This window comes from Nicotiana tomentosiformis, chromosome 4 (assembly GCF_000390325.3).
Source record: "Nicotiana tomentosiformis chromosome 4, ASM39032v3, whole genome shotgun sequence".
NCBI lineage: Eukaryota > Viridiplantae > Streptophyta > Magnoliopsida > Solanales > Solanaceae > Nicotiana > Nicotiana tomentosiformis.
The window spans coordinates 98712141-98733014 of NC_090815.1; the positions used below are offsets into that span (position 1 = coordinate 98712141).

The 20874-nt window shown below is 36.1% G+C and overlaps 1 protein-coding gene and 1 long non-coding RNA gene across 2 annotated transcripts; both read right to left on the reverse strand.

Annotated features, from left to right (window-relative positions):
* Positions 1-499: 499 nt before the first annotated feature.
* LOC104110830 (F-box/LRR-repeat protein At3g26922-like) lies at positions 500-3024 on the reverse strand. The gene is made up of 4 exons (XM_070201429.1): positions 1990-3024; positions 1396-1549; positions 1247-1317; positions 500-571 (listed from the first exon to the last, which is right to left on the reverse strand). The coding sequence occupies exons 1-4, from the start codon at positions 3022-3024 to the stop codon at positions 500-502; spliced, it is 1332 nt and encodes a 443-aa protein (XP_070057530.1).
* An 8053-nt stretch (positions 3025-11077) lies between these two features.
* LOC104110828 (uncharacterized) lies at positions 11078-13978 on the reverse strand. The gene is made up of 2 exons (XR_689549.4): positions 12058-13978; positions 11078-11698 (listed from the first exon to the last, which is right to left on the reverse strand). It is a non-coding gene; the product is annotated as an uncharacterized lncRNA (long non-coding RNA).
* Positions 13979-20874: the final 6896 nt, after the last annotated feature.

Consider the following 20874-nt stretch of genomic DNA (forward strand, 5'->3'; position numbering starts at 1 on the left):
CCTGGGCAGCTTCAGCATAGGCCTGATAGACGGCCACGAGTGCATCTGCATCGGCCTTTGCCTTTTCAACATCAGATTCGGCCTTGGCAAGTACAGAGGCCAACCGAGCCTCGAGCTCCTCTATTCTTCTTGCTTGAACTAGGCCTTTTTACTTCATTCTCTAAAGTTGGGTTTCGGCCGATGATAACTGGGCTCGAGCAGTTTCTTTCTCTGCAGCAAAGCGATCCATACCTTCTTTCCACTGCAAAGACTCCGCTTTTATCACGTCGACCTCCTCACGAAGCTTCCCGATCATATCATTTTTTTGCTGCAACTGTGAGACCGAAATATTAGCCATCGTTTCGGTATCAATCCCATAGGCTTTTAAAAGTATCATTACTTGCTCAGATAGATCGGTCTGATCTCGGTATGTCTTAGCCAACTCAGCTCGGAGGTCTTTTATTTCCTCTTCCCTTTGTCCTAAGAGAAATTTTAGGGAGTTCCTCTCATCAGTAACCCGTTAAAGGTCGGCCTTGTATCGACGCAACTCGTTTTGGGACCGAGAACATGCTTCTCGATGAACTACCGCTGCCTGCAAAGAAACAAGAAACAAAGTTAGAAACGAAAAGTAAACATAAAGGTAGTACCGATAAAATAATTTTAAGGCTTACCTGATTCAAAGCATGCTGCACCCCGTGAAAAAGATCCGATTTATCACTAGTACCGGCAACGTCCTCGATACCGGTAATAGGTCACGAAAGGGATCCTCTCCATCATGAGGCCTGTCTAGATCGAAGGCCCCCAAAGCTTGGGCTTCCCGAATCACCCCTGCAGAAAAAACAGGAAAGGCGGGCGAATTTTTGATTGTTGTTGCCCCAAATGAATCACTTGGAGCATTCTCTTCGGTTCGAAGGGATTCAAGAGGGGTCCCTTCAGACATATCCCCCATCCGTTGGCTCCGATGGGATGCATCTTCGATCTACGATAATTCAGGGATTCCGCCTGAATCTTTCTCCGGTTTATCCTCAGTTCAAGGCAGAGCCTCATGAAGCATCATCGATCCAGCTGTCGATGGGGCATCGGTGGTTCTCTTCGTTCGGGACGCCAGCGCGGACCCATCATTTTCTTCTTCTTCATCTTTATCCCTTAGACGCAGAACTGATTCCACGGTCAAAGGAATGGCATTCTTGTTCGGCTTACGAGCCGTCCTCTTCTTCGATTTTGGATCTTCGGGAACAGAGGCTCTTTTCTTTTTATTTTCCTTCACCGGCTTTGGGACAAAAGCCAAAGTTTCTTCCTTGTTGGATAAGGGCCTCAAAACTGCATCTTTGCCCAAACCTGCATATGGAGAATTTTATTAAAATATTGGGAAAGAATCTCGTTTGAATTATCAAAGAGTACGAGAAAGGGGCTTACCATGATTTTTGGCCTCCCACCGACCCTTTGACAAATCACGCCATGAGTGCTCGGTGTATGTGGAGGTCGAAACAAGAGCTCGTACCCAGTTCTTGAGATCGGGAACTGCTCTGGGCATCCAGGAAACCGCTGCATCACAAAAAGAAGAGCATCGCTGAGTAAAGAAATGAAAGAACAAAATAGAAGGAAGTAACAGCAGGATCACACTTACGTTTCATATTCTACTCCTCGGGAAAGGGCATCTTTTCGGTCGGAATCAGGTCTAAAGTCCTCACTCGAACGAACCTGACCATCCAGCCCCGATCCATGTCCTCGTCAATGCTCGAGAACAGAGCCTTGGTAGCCTGACGCTGATGTTTTGTTAACCCTCTTTGAAAAAGTCGAGGACGGTACAATCGGATAATATGGTCGATGGTGAACGGTATCACCTCGATTTTGTTCACAAAGTATTGGATCAAGATAACGATCCGCCAAAAAGAAGTATGGACCTGGCCTAGTGTTATTTGATCTTTATTATTTACAGTGTCAAGTTTAGACCAACAATTCAAAAAACACAAACAAGTATATTTAAGGACTTGTGAGTTAAAAATAAACCTCTGTGAACCAACATCCGAATGTTAGCTCAGTTGCACAACTCAACTTTTGAAGATAATCTTGGACAAGGGTCCTAAAACCTTGATGATAACCATGACAATTGTCTTCTTCATCAACAATTTCATAGCGATCAGCCTGTATGTCTTTGATACATGCAATGTTGAAAGTAAGCTTAGCATTAACCATGGAGGACACATCGACAAGCCTACACTTGATATCTTTAAGATTTCCTGAAATCTCCAAATGCTGAAGATACGGGGCAAAAATTTCCAAGGAACGATCATTGTTATCATTAAGCAACCAATGTTTTTTCAAATTCAGTCTCTTGAATTTTGAAGAACTAATTTTCAGGCGGCGAAATCCCCCAACATCATATAATTCCATAGTTTCCAGTGCAGGACAGCCTGATAATAAGTTTAAAATTTCGTCATCGTTTAACAACAAACACTCCAGCTTTATGCTCGTTAGAGACTTCCACGCTATGACTGCATCTGTAAAGTAACAATGTCTCAAATGTAATGTTATCAACGACGAACAGGTGCAGAAAGATTCAGGCAATATGCAATCTAGTAGACTTTCATACGACAAGAATACAACATCTTCCACTTTTCTTTCAGCAGCAAAACTAAGCCACCGTCTAATTTGAGAATCGTCTCGGAATAGGTCTCTGCAGTCGAGTTCGAATTTTTTAATTTTGGGAGAAATAGAATGAACTAACACATAGTCAATAAAGGATCGTAAGTTTTCAAATTTATGTCTTCTACTAGTATCATCCATGGGCACTACGGGGTTATAAGGATCTCCATAGATTTTTGATTCCTGGCTTCTACGAGTGAAAATAAAATTATAAACAAAAGTCCAAAGATAGTGCCACCTTTTTGAGAGGATACAGGTTGTGAAAGCATCCTTTGTCGGCAATAAAGAGAGAATTTGAACTAGGAGTGAGTCCGGCAATTGACTGATACGGTCGTCTAGGGTTTCTTCAACTCCAGTGACTCTCACTTTCTGTTTCTTTAACGATGGATGATTGATCATATTACTACTTCTAGAGCCGTCATTTTTGCCAGAAACGCCATGATTTTGGGTCACGTGCACTCTGCAGTGCACCACTTTGGTCTCTTTTAAATCCCGTCTTCCACAGTAATTTTGGTTTACTGTAATGCGCCAAAAATAATTAAAATTCTTTCCCACCTAGCGTAACAGTATTCACTTGGGCCCGACTATAGCCACTCTATAGAGCTACTATGTAAGAATTAGTTAGTGCATATTGAATATCAGTTTTTCCGTTCAGTTTTTTAGTTCAATTTTTCAGGATAAAAATATCCTGAGTTATCCTGAAACTGAGATTTTTAGTTTAAAATTTCAGGACGAGATAAGTACTGGCTAATCTTTAAATAGCATCCCTGAGAATGGCTATATGTGTACTTAATGACACCAAGTAGCTACTTTTAAGCATGTTGTTTAAAATATATCTACGGTTTACAATGTATTTAAAGATTAGCCAAATTCGCTCAAACTTCAGGACATGGCGTCCTCAAGTTTAAACCTCAAAGTTCAAACTTCAGACATCATGTCCTAAAGTTCAAAAATTGTGTTCAGAATATCGAATCTTATGTCGTGAATTTTAAATTAGTTGTTCAGAAATTCAAGATACTTAGTCCTGAATTTCAAATTAGCAGCTCAAAAGTTCAGAACACAAGTCCTCAATTTCCAAATTCAAGATATTTAGTTCTAAAGTTTGGGTAAATTGACTAATCTTTAAACATATTGTAAGTTATGGACATATTTTACATAGCGAGCCTAAAAGTGGCTATTGCTGCACTTCGCTCTGTTCTAGGGCTCCAACCCGAGCAAACGCTTGAATATATTAGGGGTGTCAATGGTTCGGTTCAGCCAGTTATTTTATAAAATTTGTACTATATTAATTTTTTTATTCTATTATGTATAACCAAAATTAGACTTTTCAAAACAGTTCCAATCATGTCGATTTCTCCTCGGTATCGGTACGGTTCGGTTAATTTTCCGTATTTTTTTAAATGTCACTAATAAAAGTAGAATACAATACTATACGTACTTTTTTAAGAACTAGCAAAACTCTTTAGACAGTTTTACTGTTTAATAGCATGTTTGGAAAATATTATAAAATTAGCTTATTTTGAGAAGTACTTTTTCTCAAAAGTGCTTTTCTCATAAGTACTTTTGGTGAGAAGCAGTTTGTGTTTGGCTAATTAATTTGAAAAGCACTTCTGAGCAACAATTAGTGTTTGGCAAAACTTTTTAAAAAGTACTTCTAAGTGTATTTTTTTCAAAAGTGTTTTTCAAAAAAGTACTTTTGGGGAGAAAATATTTTTTTCTGCTTCGCCAAAACTGCTTCGGCTTCTTCTCAAAGGCATTTTTTTTTCTTCCAAAAACTTGGCCAAACACTTCAACGTTGAAAAATGTACTTTTTTTAAAGGAAAAAAAGTGCTTCTACGTTTGGAGAAGCTTGGCCAAATAGGCTATAATAGATGGTGATGATTAAGAAACACGAAAGATGGTTAGAGTTATAGATCCATCAACTACTCTATAACAGCGTAAAAGAAACAAAGAAAAGATAAATCACACTAGTAAAAAGATATTAACCAAGCTGGTACTCAAGAATAAAGGCTACAGAAGATTAAATATTCAAAAAGATAAATCTAAATCATACGAAAAACATATTCAATAAATTGTAGTTTGCTACTCATAATCGTTAGAATATTTTGTGTCTTGCTAGTGAATATGTTGGAAATAATATAGTTTCAGTAAGAGTGGCATAATAGATTTGGAAATTAGGATTTTGATTTTAATTACTTTTTGGCTTGTAACCATTTTCAAAATTCCAAGGCCCAAAAAAAAAAATTAATGCTTTATTATTTTTAAACTTAATATATAAATATATTTTTTACATATAAAATTATTCGGTACGGTTCTGTATTTTTTCGGCTTATTTTCGTAAAATAAAAAACTTACCCTAATTATCGGTACGGTTATAGATTTATATAATAACCTACGGTTTTGTTAAAAGAAACCTAAAAATCAGTTCGGTGCGGTATGGTTCGGTCAGTTTAGTCGGTTTTTAAATATCCATTGACACTCCTAGAATATATACAGGGATAATAGTTATGTAGATTGAAATGGGAAAATATTGCTAAGGGAAGTTATTAGATGTTACCGGCTCTAAGCTCATTTTTGTCTTAAAATAGTTTAATTTCTTATTATTAAAACAAATTTTTATTTCATAAAAACCAATACATAAATTCTCGCAATGTGAGTATTTGATAGTGCTGATCAATTGTTAGTATAAGTTATGCAAGTATAGTCTTTTTCTGATTGACCAATCAAACAACGCATTATCTAATTATGTGCAAAATATTTTTCGTAACCTCTCCAACCAAATCGTGTTATTTTATGTGAAATTTTATGCTTGATTTATTCTTCCTAAATAATAAGACGACATTTTTAGGCTGCCGAGAAAATAAAAACCACCTGCAGTCTAGTCATGGAAAGGAATAAATTAAAAAATTGGTGGATGATCTTGGACAACCTTAGCATTTGTTAGCCGATTTTAATGAAAGTAAATGCATACTCGCATTTAATGTGTACACCAAATCAAACTATTTAATCGGTGTACATAGGCAAGGTTGGTTCAGTATTTATCAAAATCAAACGAAATCAACTATATTGATTTGAACTGATTTGGTTTTGTCCGGTTTTTCGGGTTCTTTTTTTTACATGAATATTATTACAATCTACTTTGTTAAAGTTAAATACAATATATGTTTAGTAAAAAATTAAAAAAAAAACTGAAAAACATATGATCTATTAGAATATTCTTATGGAAGAATTTTTTTTATTAACACATGATAATTATTTTCTTAGTCGTCTAATAATAGTTTTTCGTTAATGTACGCTTTTAAGGTTAACCGAATTTAATAATTAAACATAATAATCAATAAGATACCTAAATAATGATATATTTTATTTAATTTTAAATTATCGAAATACCATTTCAAATTCGAAAAAAGATATAAGAATTTAATAGATCTTGACATATGAATATGGAAGAACAAAGAGATTGATGCATTTCAATATATAACACTTGATAAGAAAGTGATGATACAACCCATTATTTAAAGTGGGCAGAATGGCCTAAATGGCACCTATACTTGTACCACTTTATTATGTCGGTCCCTAGACTAAACAATTTATCAATTGAACACTTACACTCCTTCAAACCGTGTATAATAAACGTTTATGACCGAAGACTGTCAGTGCGTGTAACACAATCTCCTCCACGTTGGCTGCCACGTCAAAAAATAACAATGTATAAATGCCATGTCACATGGTAGATTAAAAATAATTAAAATCAAAAATAAAAATAAAAATAAAATTCAAACATTAATCCAATAATCTCCTCCCTCAAATGGGGCGTCTGCTGTGAACAGTAACACATCAACGACGAAATGGCCATTGTGCCATCGTCCAGTGGTGAAAAGCCACCGGACCAGTCCCAAAAGATGTGTCTTACCATTGCGCATAAACCCCACCTAGGCGCCCCTCTCATTTCTTCCCAAGCTACTGCAGATTTCAACAATGGTGGATCGAGTACTGCAGCGAAAAATCACCGGGCAAAACTGACATTTATCATATCGGTTCTATTTTAAATAGAGTGATTCCAAACAGTGGTGATTGTTCTCCACTTCAAATACCATCGGCGCACCATGTTTCAGACAATTTCAATGACGGGATAGTTTCCTCCAACGAACTGAATATGGCCGGCGAACACCAGTTGGTCGAGCATGGAGCTACATGTGTCCAAATTGAACAAGACCAATGCCAATTGACTCCAACTGAGCAAGTGATTGATTCCAAATGATCAAACAATAACTACAATAAACCAATCGTCACAACAATTCAAAAAACAAAATTTGCAGAATTACAGACACCAGGTGTTCGACGAAATGCTAAAGCCAGTTTTAACAAGTCTTGCATTGTTTGATTTTTGAAATTGGGGTTAAATTTTCTCAAAAAGCTCTAATCTTTTTAAAGGATTAATTGGTAAAGATGTATAATTTGTGCTTCAAAATCCTTTATGGGTTAATTTTGAGGTGTGGTGATTTTTGAGAATTTTTCGGTTAACCCTTTTTTTGGTTTGTTGGTATTTTGATAATTTGATGTGTTTTTCTTACAAAAAGGGCATATAATTGAATTTTAAAAGAGATCTGAATTATTGGCCAAAGGATTCTAAATTTATGATAAAGTTTCAGATTTGAGGGAAGAAACAAACAAAGAAGATAGGGGAGGGGAGAAAGAATTGGACAGAAAATATTGAAGAGAGAGAGAGGAAAAAAAAAGAATTGGACATAAAATATTGGAGAGAGAGAGAAGAGCAAAGAAGAAAAGCTCACTTTTGTTCAACAATGGAGGATGAACAATCAGAAAGAAGATGACAGCCAAAAAGTGGCTCTTGGTGCCTTTTTAATAGGCCTCACGCTTCTTAAACGAGTGTAGCACACGCACTTCAGTAAAAAATACTACATACGATGAGCCGGGTTTAAAATGCTCAGTTTTTAAGGGTAGAGGGATTTGGCTGGCAAACTTCATAGTAGAACACCGGCATGACAAAACTGGACAAGTACAGGGGTTTGGTTGGCAAACTTGTGAGCACTTAATAGTTCTATTAAATATTACATCCCATAAGAGAATCCCAAATATTTCTATATGTTTTTTAAAGAAAATTCTATATAAAGTCTTAAAAGAATATATAAAAATTATATATTTATATATCGGTTTGGTTTGAGTTTTTTTACTTAATACCAAACCAAATCAAACCAAAACTAGTCGAGTTTTTAATCGGTTTGGTTTAACTTTTTAGTTTGATACGATTTTTCGATTCGGTTTGAACACCACTATATTTAGCCGTAAAAATTGCATGGACCGCCCTATTTGGTCGCCCCTTTTTAACTTATACCCGTTTTATTTTTCCGTTTGCATCCGTATCTATTTTTTTGTTAAAAGCATTTTAAAAAGACGATTTTGCCTTTCTTTAATAAAAGACTATTGACAAACTGCAGGACAAAAACTTAAGTATGTTTAGGCTGAAGTTTTAGCAAATGAACTATAAAACTTCAGCTTGTTTAGACTGAAGTTTCGGATAAAACTCAGGACAAAACTGTAGACGGCGTTACAAAATTTCAGCATGTTTTGGTATGAAATTTTAGCAAATAAACTAAATAACTTCAGCATGCATTAGCAAAAACTCTTTAGAAAATTACATACTGCAAGACAAAAACTTAAGCATATTTAGTCTGAAATTTTAGCAAATGAACTAAAAAACTTAAGCATGTTTAGTCTGAAATTTTAGCAAATGAACTAAATAACTTCAGCATGTTTTATTTGAAGTTTTAGCAAATGAACTAAATAACTTCAGCATGCATTAGCAAAAACTCATTAGAAAATTACATACTACAAAACAATAACTTAAGCATATTTAGTCTAAAATTTTAGCAAATGAACTAATAAACTTAAGCATGTTTAGTCTGAAATTTTAGCAAATGAACTAAAAAACTTAAGCATATTTAGTCTGAAGTTTTAGCAAATGAACTGAAAAATTTAAGCATGTTTAATCTGAACTTTTAGCAAATGAACTAAAAAAACTTAAGCATGTTTAGTCTGAAGTTTTAGCAAATGAACTAAAAAATTTAAGCATGTTTAGTATGAAATTTTAGCAAATGAACTAAATAACTTCAGCATGTTTAGACTGAAGTTTCGGATAAAACTCATGACAAAACTGTAGACTGCAGTATAAATAACTTCAGCATGCATTAGCATGATGTTTTAGCTTCAATGTGAAACAACTTCATGCTATATTAGCATGAAGTTTTTAGTTTCAAAATGAAACAACTTCATGCTACATAGGGGTATTCAAAACCGAAACCGAAACCGAAAACCGAATCGAAACCGAAGCTTAATGGCTTATTGGTATCGGGTTAACGGTTTAACGGACGGGGAACAAATTGAAATTTTTTTATTAACGGCTTATCGGTTTGGGGGCGGATTATTCAATTTTCTTAACGGATAATCCGTTAACCCATTAAGAATATATATATATATATATATATATATATATATATATATATATATATATATATGTGTGTGTGTGTGTGTGTGTGTGTGTGTGTGTGTGTGTGTTAAATATCAAAAACCCTTCCACTTCTTCCAGTACTCCATCTCCAAGTTCTAAAACCTAATTCCTAAATAATCAGAACCCTTACGTACTATGCATCAGAAGATCCCAGGCTTGGCTTAGCTTAGCTTATTCTCCCACCCTACAACAAGATTGTTTAAGCTGCTGTCTATGGTTCACCTCTGCTTTTGTTTTTTTTAAACTAATGCTTGTTGGCTATGTTTAATAGAAGAACAACAGTATTGTGCCACAACTTTTTTCACTCTACAACACATGACATACTACATCATTCTTATGTAGGCATTAACAGACATGTATGTCTGGACTCAATGTGTAATTTTCTATTCTGAATTTGTATGCTAGGCGGTCAGCAAACAATTAATGCACGCAATATAGATTGAATTAGGCCGATAAACCGCCCGATAAGAGCTAAACTGATACCAATCCGCCCGATATTTTATCGGGTGGCTAGCGGATTAATACATTTAAAAGCCGATAACCGTTAAGCCAAACCGTTAAGAGTAATTAACCGCCCAATCCGCCCGATAAGCAGCCCTAATGCTACATTAGCATGAAGTTTTAGCTTCAACGTGAAACAATTTCATGCAAGTGTGATTCTGAAAATGAATCTGGATAAGTTTCTAATTTTTTGATAAAGCTGCTAAGAGGAGAGGAGGAGATCTTTTTCCACGAATGAGGTTGCAGATCACATGATTAATGCGTGATGCAGGTTTTATATCTTTTGTCAGGGGTGTAATTGTCATATTATTACGAATTTTTTGTCAGCTGACTACCAAATTAATAATTTTTAAAAATAGGGTACATGTTAAAATGTGGCACAAATATAGGATACGGCTCCAAATCCTCCTGTTTAGGCTTAGTAATTAAAATTTGAAAGTGAGAATACATGTGAGACCAAGTATGTATATGCGCATTCATTGGTCAAAATCACCCACCAATTTCTTCTGATTGTTTCCATGACTATACTGCAAGTGGTTTAGTTTCTCCGCATACTAGAAATGTCGCCTTATTTTCTTTTAGGAAAATTAAAGATAACTGTTTGCATAAAATAACAACATGTCCATCACCAACAACTATTGCGACAGAGATGAAATTTAGCAAAGCATGTTAGCTGCTGCCCTGAAATAGAAAGAACACATGAAGCCCTTATGAAACATGAGCAGCTTTGACATATCATTCAATTACAGACATTTTCTACCATATTAGAAATAATCTTTCCCATTCTTTTGCCCTCTTAAAATTCAACATTTTTCTCAATTAGAAGTACAAGGAATGATAAAATTAAATATTTGATATAGTAGAAGGTCAAATTTAGACCTTTTTGTTGTTGTGAATTGATTGCGAGATGTCAGCTATGCTAAAAATTCCTCTGATTTGTTTTTTCATCAGAATATTCAATGAAAGCTGCTGGGAGAAAAGGCTAATTTAGGGGGTTTAAAAAAAGAAGAATTAACCTAAATAGCAGCCCACTCAATTAGTTAAACTAAAAACTAGCCGGCGAATGTATAATATATGTATAACATGTGTATGACCATATATAATCAGTGTATAATATATGTATACCAGCTAGGAAAAGTAAATTGTGAAACCGGCCGGCTACTTCAACCAACTTTGTATAAAGGCAACGGTAACTCTTTCGCATGATATTTGTCAAGAAAGCTGTTGTTCCATAATCTTTAACAACCCCTTGTAAGCTATTTGAGCAAATTCGTATCGGGCAAACAGATATATCAAATGGAGTGGTCCTATATTATGACCTCAATTTCAGGTAAAAGCATTACATTGCATTGTAAATTTGTAAGCCTCAATCACAATCGGCTACAGATCATTTGAGATCGACAAACAGTACAAACATCTTCCTTCCGAGAAAATAATACCTTGATGTCATGGACAAAGGTTGCAAAACATACATTTCATCAGCCTAATAATCAAAAAAATGTGTCGCTTGTTGATCTGCCCATCTTGACTGATCTAGGGCAACAAGCCTAGCAAAGAACTCTGGAAACACATGTACAACATCTTGAATGCAACAAACAAAGATTCAGTAATGTTTTAAGTCAAAAGATAAATATACTCCGTAACATTTCTGGTAAAATGAAACAGAAAACAAGCTGCAATCTAGTCACGGGAAGCTCACTCCTGGAACATAATAATCACAGAGTTGGTAGAGGATCTTGGGTAACCAATAAATTTCTCGCTCAAACGAAATAAATATTGGGACACACAGTTCAATGAACAGCTCTTGCACTTTTCCTTTGATATGACAACGAATTTCTCCAAAACATTTGCATTCATTAACAGAATTTCTGAAAGTTTCAAAAGCTTGTCAAAGGTCCATTCAGGATGATCCTTCAAGCACAGCCCGCAGGAGATGGCAATCTTAACATTCTTGAGGTTGGGAAACTCAAAGCTTGAAGTCCAACGATCCAAATCAGTATTATCTCCTTGGCCAAATGTCTTAACTCAAATTGGCAGCGGGAACTATTAAATTGGCGACAAGAAAACCAACCGCAGGTCAGCCTGATAAAATTGCAGAGATGTGGCAAAAATAATTTCATAGATGATGGTCTTTCCTTTTAAAAAGATTTATACCGTAGGTAAGCCAACAAAAGAGTGATAGCACGGAAATCCGTTTCATTTCAGCACTCATTTGCCACATAGAAAGCAACGTCAACACAAACCATATTAACGCGAAGCTTGACATGACAAAAGCAAAGCTTCTTACTGATAATTAAAGACTTGCATTCTACTCCCAAAAAACAACCGGGAGAAGGGGGCTGCTGGTTGTTGAAACTTAATAAGATGAATAGATGTAAAAGGAAGAGAAAAGGGTCTAGGACCTTAGTTGAGTGTCTCCACATGAGGCGACGCTCGCAATATGCCAACTACTCCATACAAATTAGACTTTCTGAAATTCAACTCTAACGTTAGATATTTGCATTTCAATTCAGGAATCTGCACTCCTTCGAACTGCAACATGCACAGGACATGGTTCAATAATGCCAAAGAAACTAGTGAAGAATGGAGAAAGCAACAACAACAAAAATAAAGTACTCCTCAGCAGAGACATATCAAACCATCTAAACACTTTAAGCAACATCAATGCACAAAAATCCTGGTTTCCATATACACCATTTGGTGATGTGATAAATAAATACCGACCTCAAAAAGTTGACAAACGGATTCCAAAACAGCCCACAAGGCCTCAAGTTTCTGTAATTATTTTTTTAGAACCAAGAAATCACAATCTTTAGAGGCCCACGGTTCTAAACTTGATGGATAATGGGCCCGCCCCTCACCCATCTTCATATGTTGCTGTAATTAACCCAGTTGGATTTGTGAAATTTGTGCAAAGGTTCTCCACTGTATTATGCTTATCTGCAACTGTCTGCTAATAATCAATCAGAGAAAATAAAGACATTTGAATTAAAAAAGAAAACCTCTATGAGCCAAGTTCCGATTGTTAGCTCAGTTGCACAAGCCAACCTTTGAAGATAATTTTGCACGAGGGTCCTAAAAACTTGATGATAGTCTCAACAACTGTCTTCCGCATCATCACTAACTTCACCATAAAGAGCCAGCATATCTTTGATACACTTAATTTGAAAGTAAGCTTAGCATTAACCATGGAGGACACATCTACAAGCCTACACTTGAGATCATAAAGTTTCCCTGAAATCTCCAAATGTTGAAGAACGGGGCAACAATTTACAATGAATGATCAAATCCTTCATAAACATAACCTTTCAACTTCAGTCTCTTTAATTTTGAAGAATTAATTTGGAGGCGACGGAAACCCTCAACTCTATCTAACTCCATAGATTCCAATGCAGGACAACCTGCTAGTAATTTCACAATATGGTAATCGGATAACACCCCACTTGTGGGATTTTACTAGGTCGTCGTTGTTGTTGTTAATTGGATAACACCATATACTTCAATGTCATGCTCTTTAGAGACTTCCATGCTATGACCATGTCATCGTCAAAGTCGCAACCCGTCAAAACTAATGTTTTCAAGGACGAACAGGTGTAGAAAAATTCAGGCAATGGGCAAGCGTTGTAATCAGAATGTGACCACAATAAAACATTTTCCACTTTCTTTTCAACAGCAAAACTAAGCCATCGGCTGACTTCTGACGCGTATTCATCCAGGTCAAGGCAGTCGAGCTCGAATGCTTTAATTTTAGGAGAAACGGAATGAGCTAAAACATAGTCAACAAAGGACCGGAAGTTTTCTAGTTCACTGACATTGTAATTTCTACAAGTGAAATTGAATTTCAAAACAAAAGTCCAGAGATACTGCCACCTTTTTGAAAGAATACATGTTGTGAGTGCATCCTTTGTCGGCAGAAGAGAGAATTTGAATTAGGAGCGACTCCGGCAACTCACTGAGTCGGTCTAGGGTTTCTTCAGCACTATTGATTCTCACTTTCTGTTTCTTCGAATTGTTGCTGCAGTTTCCCGAAGCCATGATTTTGACTCCAAAAGAAGAGGAATCGTTTCGTCAACTCTCTGGTTCTCTGTCTTTTTAATCACACAGGGATGACTCTTTTATGTAACCAAAAAAAAACAAACAAAAAAAACAGGGATAACTCTTTTTCCAGAAAATAATGCAAATAAGGAGCCGTTTGATTATTGAGATTTGGATTCTATACCCATATTAAATTTAGGATAATGTGTAATCCCTCCCAAATTATCTTGACGTGTTTAAATCTCAGTGATTTTTGACTGTTTTATTCTTATTTATGTTTTAATATATAATATTTCTTTATTTAATATTTACTCATTGCGTTATTTGTAATCTTCAAAAATAATTAATATTAAGGGTAAAATAGGAAAATAATAATTAATTTAGTCTTGAACTTTTAAAATGACAATCAATTTGAAACAACTAAAGTGGCAACTAAACAATAAACAATTTTAGAAACGATAACAGATAATTCGACACTGAGGGAGTATAAGCATTACACTAATAAAATGTGGTAGTTATTATTTATCCCACATTGAAAATAAATCAAAATATCGAATAACAGAATGTTAATCGAATTGGGTTGTTTAGGCCTACGGGTCAGGTATACAAGAAAATTCAGTGGAGTGACAATCTTTTTTTTTTCCTTAATTTGACTATGAATTATATGTACTCTTTGCTACCCTACTCTTGTACACCAAATCAATGTGCTAATAGTATAGTCTCCCAGCTCATTGGAGCGAATCTTTTTTTTCTTTCTTATATAATATTTGAAATATATTTATTAAAATTGTACTAGTTTTGTATATTACCTATCCTAAACAAGGATTATTTACAAATTATATACAATCCATTATTAGTGTCTTAAATTAGGGAATTCAATTATATTTTTTTTTCTTTTTTCTCTCCTCTCCTCTTTCCCATTCAGTGCCGCCTCTCTCATCTGTTTTTCTTTCTTTCTTCATCATTCTCTCTCACCGTCTCTCTCTCTCAATAAAATTTGTGAATGATCACTTTGTTCCAGTATTTTTCTACTTAGTCTTTGCACTTTACCATTTTGCCAAAAATTAATTAAAACTAGATTAAGCACAAAATAAATAACAGGTGGCAGTCATACTTCTTCTTAACATTCATTTTGTTGTCTTGCAAATATGTACTCCTCCTAATCAACTGTTTAACGGACTACCCCCAAAATGCTTCTTTCTTTCTTTCTTTTTAAAAAATCGCCCCACACAAAAGAAAAAGCAAAGCATCGTTAAACAGTATTGTAGTTGAAAAATAAAGTTGGAATCTGATGGATAAATTAAGAAAATATATTTATGTATTTTACACTATTGTAGTTTATGGAAGTGCATGACAAAACGGAAGAGAAGTAAATATATTTCCTTAGTTGTCACCGTCATAGACTATTTGATTTAGTTTTGCTATTGTTTTATTTTTCTGATATTTATTTAGTAAAAATAGAATATTATTTTTATTTTATTACACCACTTACTAATGAAATAAAAAAAATTCACATGATAAATGATATTTTAAGTGACGACAACAACATATAAATTTGTATGGTACAATAACATACAAAGTAAAAATAAATTTCGTACAAATTTAATATATCTACAAGTTACGAATGCCCACTTTGTCGGCAAAAAAGAGAGAATGTGAAGGAGAAGAGATTCCGGCAACTCACTGATTCGGTCGTCTACAGTTGTTTCTTCAACTCTCTTTTCGCGGGAATCGTCGGAAGCCATGGATGGTTTTTGGTCCCCAAAGGCTAAGTAAGGTTTTTTTTTTAAACTAATTTTCCGGTGGTGTCGTCTCACCACTATGGAGTATGGATAAAGTATACATACCAACACACTATGGGCAAAGGGTAAAAAGTACCTATTGTTGTGAAATTAAAGCAATTTAGTAAAATATGAACAAGAAATGTTGTTATGAAATAAAATCAATTTAGTAAAACATGAATAAGAAATAGAGATAGAGAGAAGGAAAGATTTTCTTCTTCAATTGTGTGTATATATTCCTATCTATTACAAGGCCTTTATATAGGCATGAAAAGTGAAGAATCACTATTACAAAATATGTCATTGAATATGTCATTAAACATTTGAGAGGAAGATCATGGAGTAGATTATGGAGTTACAATCATAACTCCATAATTATTAGAGTATTGGGAGTTAGGGAGATAATGGAGAAGAGTAGACATCCACCATAATTTAATTTTCTTATAACACTCCCCCTTGGATGTCCATAGATAATGTGCCTCATTAAAACCTTATTAGGAAAAAATCCTATGGGAAAAAAAATCTTAGTGAAGGAAAAAAAGTACACATATTTAGAAATACACTTTTTGGTTGCCTCGTTAAAAACCTTGCAAGGAAAACCCTGTGGGACAAAATCTTATAAGGGAAAAAGAGTACAACACGTATTAACTCCCCCTGATGAGAGCATCAATTCATATCCCTGAGCCTTCGCATCCCAATCTTGTACACTAGTTTCTTGAAGGTTGACGTCGGTAGAGATTTGGCGAACAAATCAACCATATTATTACTTGAACGAATATGTTGCACATTGATATCACCATTCTTTTGAAGATCATGTATGAAAAATAACTTTGGTGAAATGTGTCACGACCCGAAATTCCTACTTTCAGACCGTGATGGCGCCTAACATTTCACTTGCTAGGCAAGTCAACGTTAGAATAATATTAACCATTTTTAAAATAATTTTAAATTTATTAATAACAAGGGAACAAATGCGGAAGCAAAGTTTGAAATATAGTAAAATAATCCATCAAAACAACGGTGACTAAATACCATTCCAGAATTGGTGTCACAAGTGCACGAGCTTCTAGAATAAATACAAATAAAGGTCTGAATAAAATAAAGCTGTCTGGAAACAAACACACAGCTAAAGTAAAGTAGACGCAGACTTCAGAACTGCGAACGCCGTGCAGTTATACCTCAAGTCTTCTCTGAATAGCTGCAATACGAGCAAGTCTACGGCACGCCGCTGGGACCAACTCCAAAATCTGTACAAGAAGTGCAGAGTGTAGTATCAGTATAACCGACCCCATGTACTGGTAAGTGCTGAGCCTAACCTCGACGAAGTAGTGACGAGGCTAAAGCGGGTCACTTACATTACCTGTACGCAATATTAGTAATAGCAACAATAATAGAAATAAATCAGGTAACTCATTTATAATAATTGAAGCCAACACAGTAGTCATAACCAATTATCACTTCCATCAATTCTGTTGCAGCGTGCAACCCGCTCTCACAATATATTTATTTTTAATCAAGTCTGTTGCGGCGTGCAACCCGATCCTCTAATATAGACTTTTAATAAATCTATTGCAGCGTGCAACCCGATCCTCCAATATAGACTTTTAATAAGTCTGTTGTGGCGTGCAACCCGATCCTCCAATATAGACTTTTAATAAGTCTGTTGCGGCGTGCAACCCGATCCTCCAATATATTCATTTACCAATTCTTATAGAAGGAATTTTTCCAATAAATGCAACAGTTAATATGAAATTGTAAGACAACAAGCATACAATAATTATGATTTATTCATGAAACAGAGAATATCAAATAGTAAATTATCATAGAAATCAGGGAGAAAATAGGCAGTTTAATATTTAATATGATAAATATCAAATAATAATTAAAACACATAATTCGAGTAGCATGCAACAATTAATGTAGGAATTCAACAATTAATATTTGGCAAAGAATAGGAGAGAAATAATTATTATAATAATTAATTCATGATTAAAAATAATTTATAATTTTTCAAGTAATTATGCAAACAATTAATTTGACGACGAATAGACACTCGTCACCTCGCCTATACATCGTTCACATGTATTTCACATAACAATTAATTTAAGGGTTCTATTCCCTCAAGTCAAGGTTAACCACGACACTTACCTCGCTTTGCAAATTCCAATCAATTATTCAACCACAATTTTTCCTTTTAAATTTGCCTCCAAAAGCTTAAAATCTATTCACAAACAATTCGATATATTCAATATGGATCATAGGAATTAATTCCATATGAATTTACAACTTTTCCGGATAAAAATTTGAAATTCATTAAAATATTCGGCAGTGGGACCCATATCTCAAATCTCGGAAAAACTCACGAAATCTGAACACCCGTTCCGATACGAGTTTAACCATACCAAATTTGTCCAATTCTGATATCAAATGGACCTTCATATCTTAAATTTTCATTTTTGAAAGATTTTATAAAAATCTGATTTTTCTTCCATAAATTCACGGATTCATGATATAAATGAGTATAAAATCATGAAATATAAACAATATAGGATAAGTAACACTTACCCCAATATTTTTCCGTAAAAAACTCCCAAAAATCGCCTTACCCGTGCTCAAAAATGGGAAAGAATTGAAAATGGGTTGAAACCCCATTTCCAGAACTTAAGTTCTGTTTCTCGGAGTTTTACCCTTCGCGAACGCGGTCAGTGCCTCGCATTCGCGAAGCACATTTTTGTGCTGCCAAAACTTTGCTCTTCGGGAACGCGAAGGCAATGTCGCGAACACGAAGCCTTGCCAAATTTGGCCTTCGCGAACACGATACACCCTACGCGAACGCGAAGCTTTAATGCTTGGTGCCCGGCCAGGCCTCGCCTTCTACGCGAACGCTTCCATGCATTCGCGGTGAACACTGCCCTCTTTCCTTCGTGATCGCGTCCCCCTCTTCACGAAAGCGAAGAGTAATTTTCACCTGCCTCCAGTTTCTTCTTCGCGAACTCGAGCCACCTCTCGCGAACGCGAAGAAGGATACCAGAAGCAGATTTTTGCAGTTTTTTCCAAGTCCAAAAATGTTCCGTTAATCACCCGAAATCAACCCGAGCCCTAGGGGCTCCAAATCAAATATGTACCCAAGTCCTAAAATATCATACGAACTTGCTCGTGCGATCAAATCGCCAAGCTAACACCAAGAACTACGAATCGGACACCAAATCAAAGGAAATTTCCAAGAAAACTTTAAAACTTATATTTTTACAACTGGACGTCGGAATCATGTCAAATCAACTTCGATTTTTACCAAATTCGGCAGACACATCATAAATATTATAGTGGACTTATACCGGGCTCCGGAACCAAAATACGGACCCGAGGTCAATAAATCCAACATCAATAATTTCTTAGAAATCATTAAGCTTTCAAGCTTTTAATTTTTCATCAAAATTCCATATCTCGGGCTAGGAACCTCGGAATTCAATTTCGGGCATACGCCCAAGTCTCAAATCACGATACGGACCTACCGAAATTGTCAAAATACTGATCTGGGTCGGTTTTCTCAAAATGTTGACTAAAGTCAGCTTAGTTGAGTTTTAAAGCTCTATTTCACATTTTAATCTATTTTTCACATAAAAACTTTTCGAAAAATTATACGGACTGCGCACGCAAGTCGAGGAATGATAAATGGTACTTTTCAAGGTCTTAGAACACAAAATTACTTATTAAATTTAAAGATGACATTTTGGGTCATCACATTCTCCACCTCTAAAACAAACGTTCGTCCTCGAACGGAGTTAGAAAAAGTACCTGAGCTGGAGAAAAGGTGTGGATATTTACTCCGCATGTCCGACTCGGACTTCCAAGTAGATGCCTCTACCGGCTGACCTCTCCATTGCACCCGAACTGAAGGATAACTCTTAGACCTCAACTGTCGGACCTGCCGGGCTAGAATAGCCACCGACTCTTCCTCGTAAGTCAAATCTTTGTCCAATTGGACTGAGCTGAAATCTAACACATGAGACGGATCACCATGATATTTTCGAAGTATAGATACATGGAACACCGGATGAACCGCTAATAAACTAGGTGGTAATGCAAGCTTGTAGGCTACTTCACCCATCCTTTCAAGAATTTCAAAAGGCCCGATATATCTAGGGCTCAACTTGCCCTTCTTTCCGAACCTCATTACACCTTTCATAGGTGAAATCCAGAGAAATATTCTTTCTCCAACCATGAATGCAATATCACGAACTTTACGGTCGGCATAACTCTTTTGCCTAGACTGAGCTGTGCGAAGTCGATCCTGAATAATCTTGACCTTATCCAAGGTATCCTGTACCAAATCGGTACCCAACAACCGAGCCTCTCCCGGTTCAAACCAACCAACTGGCGATCGGCATCGCCTTCCGTATAATACCTCATATGGAGCCATCTGAATGCTCGACTAGTAGCTATTATTATAAGCAAACTCCGCAAGTGGTAAGAAATAATCCCAAGAACCTCCAAAGTCTATAACACAAGCGCGAAGCATATCTTTCAATATCTGAATAGTGCGCTCTGACTGTCCGTCTGTCTGTGGATGAAATGTTGTACTCAACTCCACCCGCGTGCCTAACTCACACTGTACAGCCCTCCAGAAATGTAAGGTAAACTGCGTACCTCGATCTGAAATAATAGACACAGGCATACCGTAAAGGCGGACAATCTCACGAATGTAAATTTCAGCTAACCCCTCTGAAGAATAGGTAACTGCTACTGGAATGAAATGTGCTGACTTGGTCAACCTGTCCACAATGACCCAAACTGCGTCAAATTTTCTCTGAGTCCGTGGGAGCCCAACAACAAAATCCATAGTGATACGCTCCCACTTCCACTCAGGAATTTCTAACTTCTGAAGCAAACCACCAGGTCTCTGATGCTCGTACTTAACTTGCTGACAATTCAGACACCGAGCTACATATGCAACTATATCCTTTTTCATTCTCCTCCACCAATAATGTTGCCGCAAATCTTGATACATTATGGCGGTACCTGGATGAATAGAATACCTGGAACTGTGTGCTTCTTCAAGAATTAACTCACGAAGCCCATCCATATTAGGCACACAAATACGACCCTGCATTCGCAAAACCCCCATCTCCCCCCACAGCAACATGTTTGGCATCACCGTGCCATACCGTGTCCTTAAGGACAAGTAAGTGAGGATCATCATACTGCTTCTCTTTGATGCGCTCATATAAAGAAGACTGAGCGACTGTGCAAGCTAGAACCCGACTGGGTTCTGAAACATCTAACCTCACGAACTGATTAGCCAAAGTCTGAACATCTGCAGCTAATGGCCTCTCACCAACCGGAATATACGCAAGACTGCCCATACTCACAGCCTTTCTACTCAAAGCATCGGCCACCACATTG

Excerpts from the sequence above, each read along its gene's own strand:
- LOC104110830 (XM_070201429.1), bottom strand. The coding sequence starts at position 3,024 with ATGATCAATCATCCATCGTTAAAGAAACAGAAAGTGAGAGTCACTGGA. Across the intron at positions 1,318-1,395 it reads GTGGGAGGCCAAAAATCATG|GTTTGGGCAAAGATGCAGTT; the intron begins GTAAGCCCCTTT and ends CTCCATATGCAG. Across the intron at positions 572-1,246 it reads TGGCTTTTGTCCCAAAGCCG|GCAGCGGTAGTTCATCGAGA; the intron begins GTGAAGGAAAAT and ends GTTTCTTTGCAG.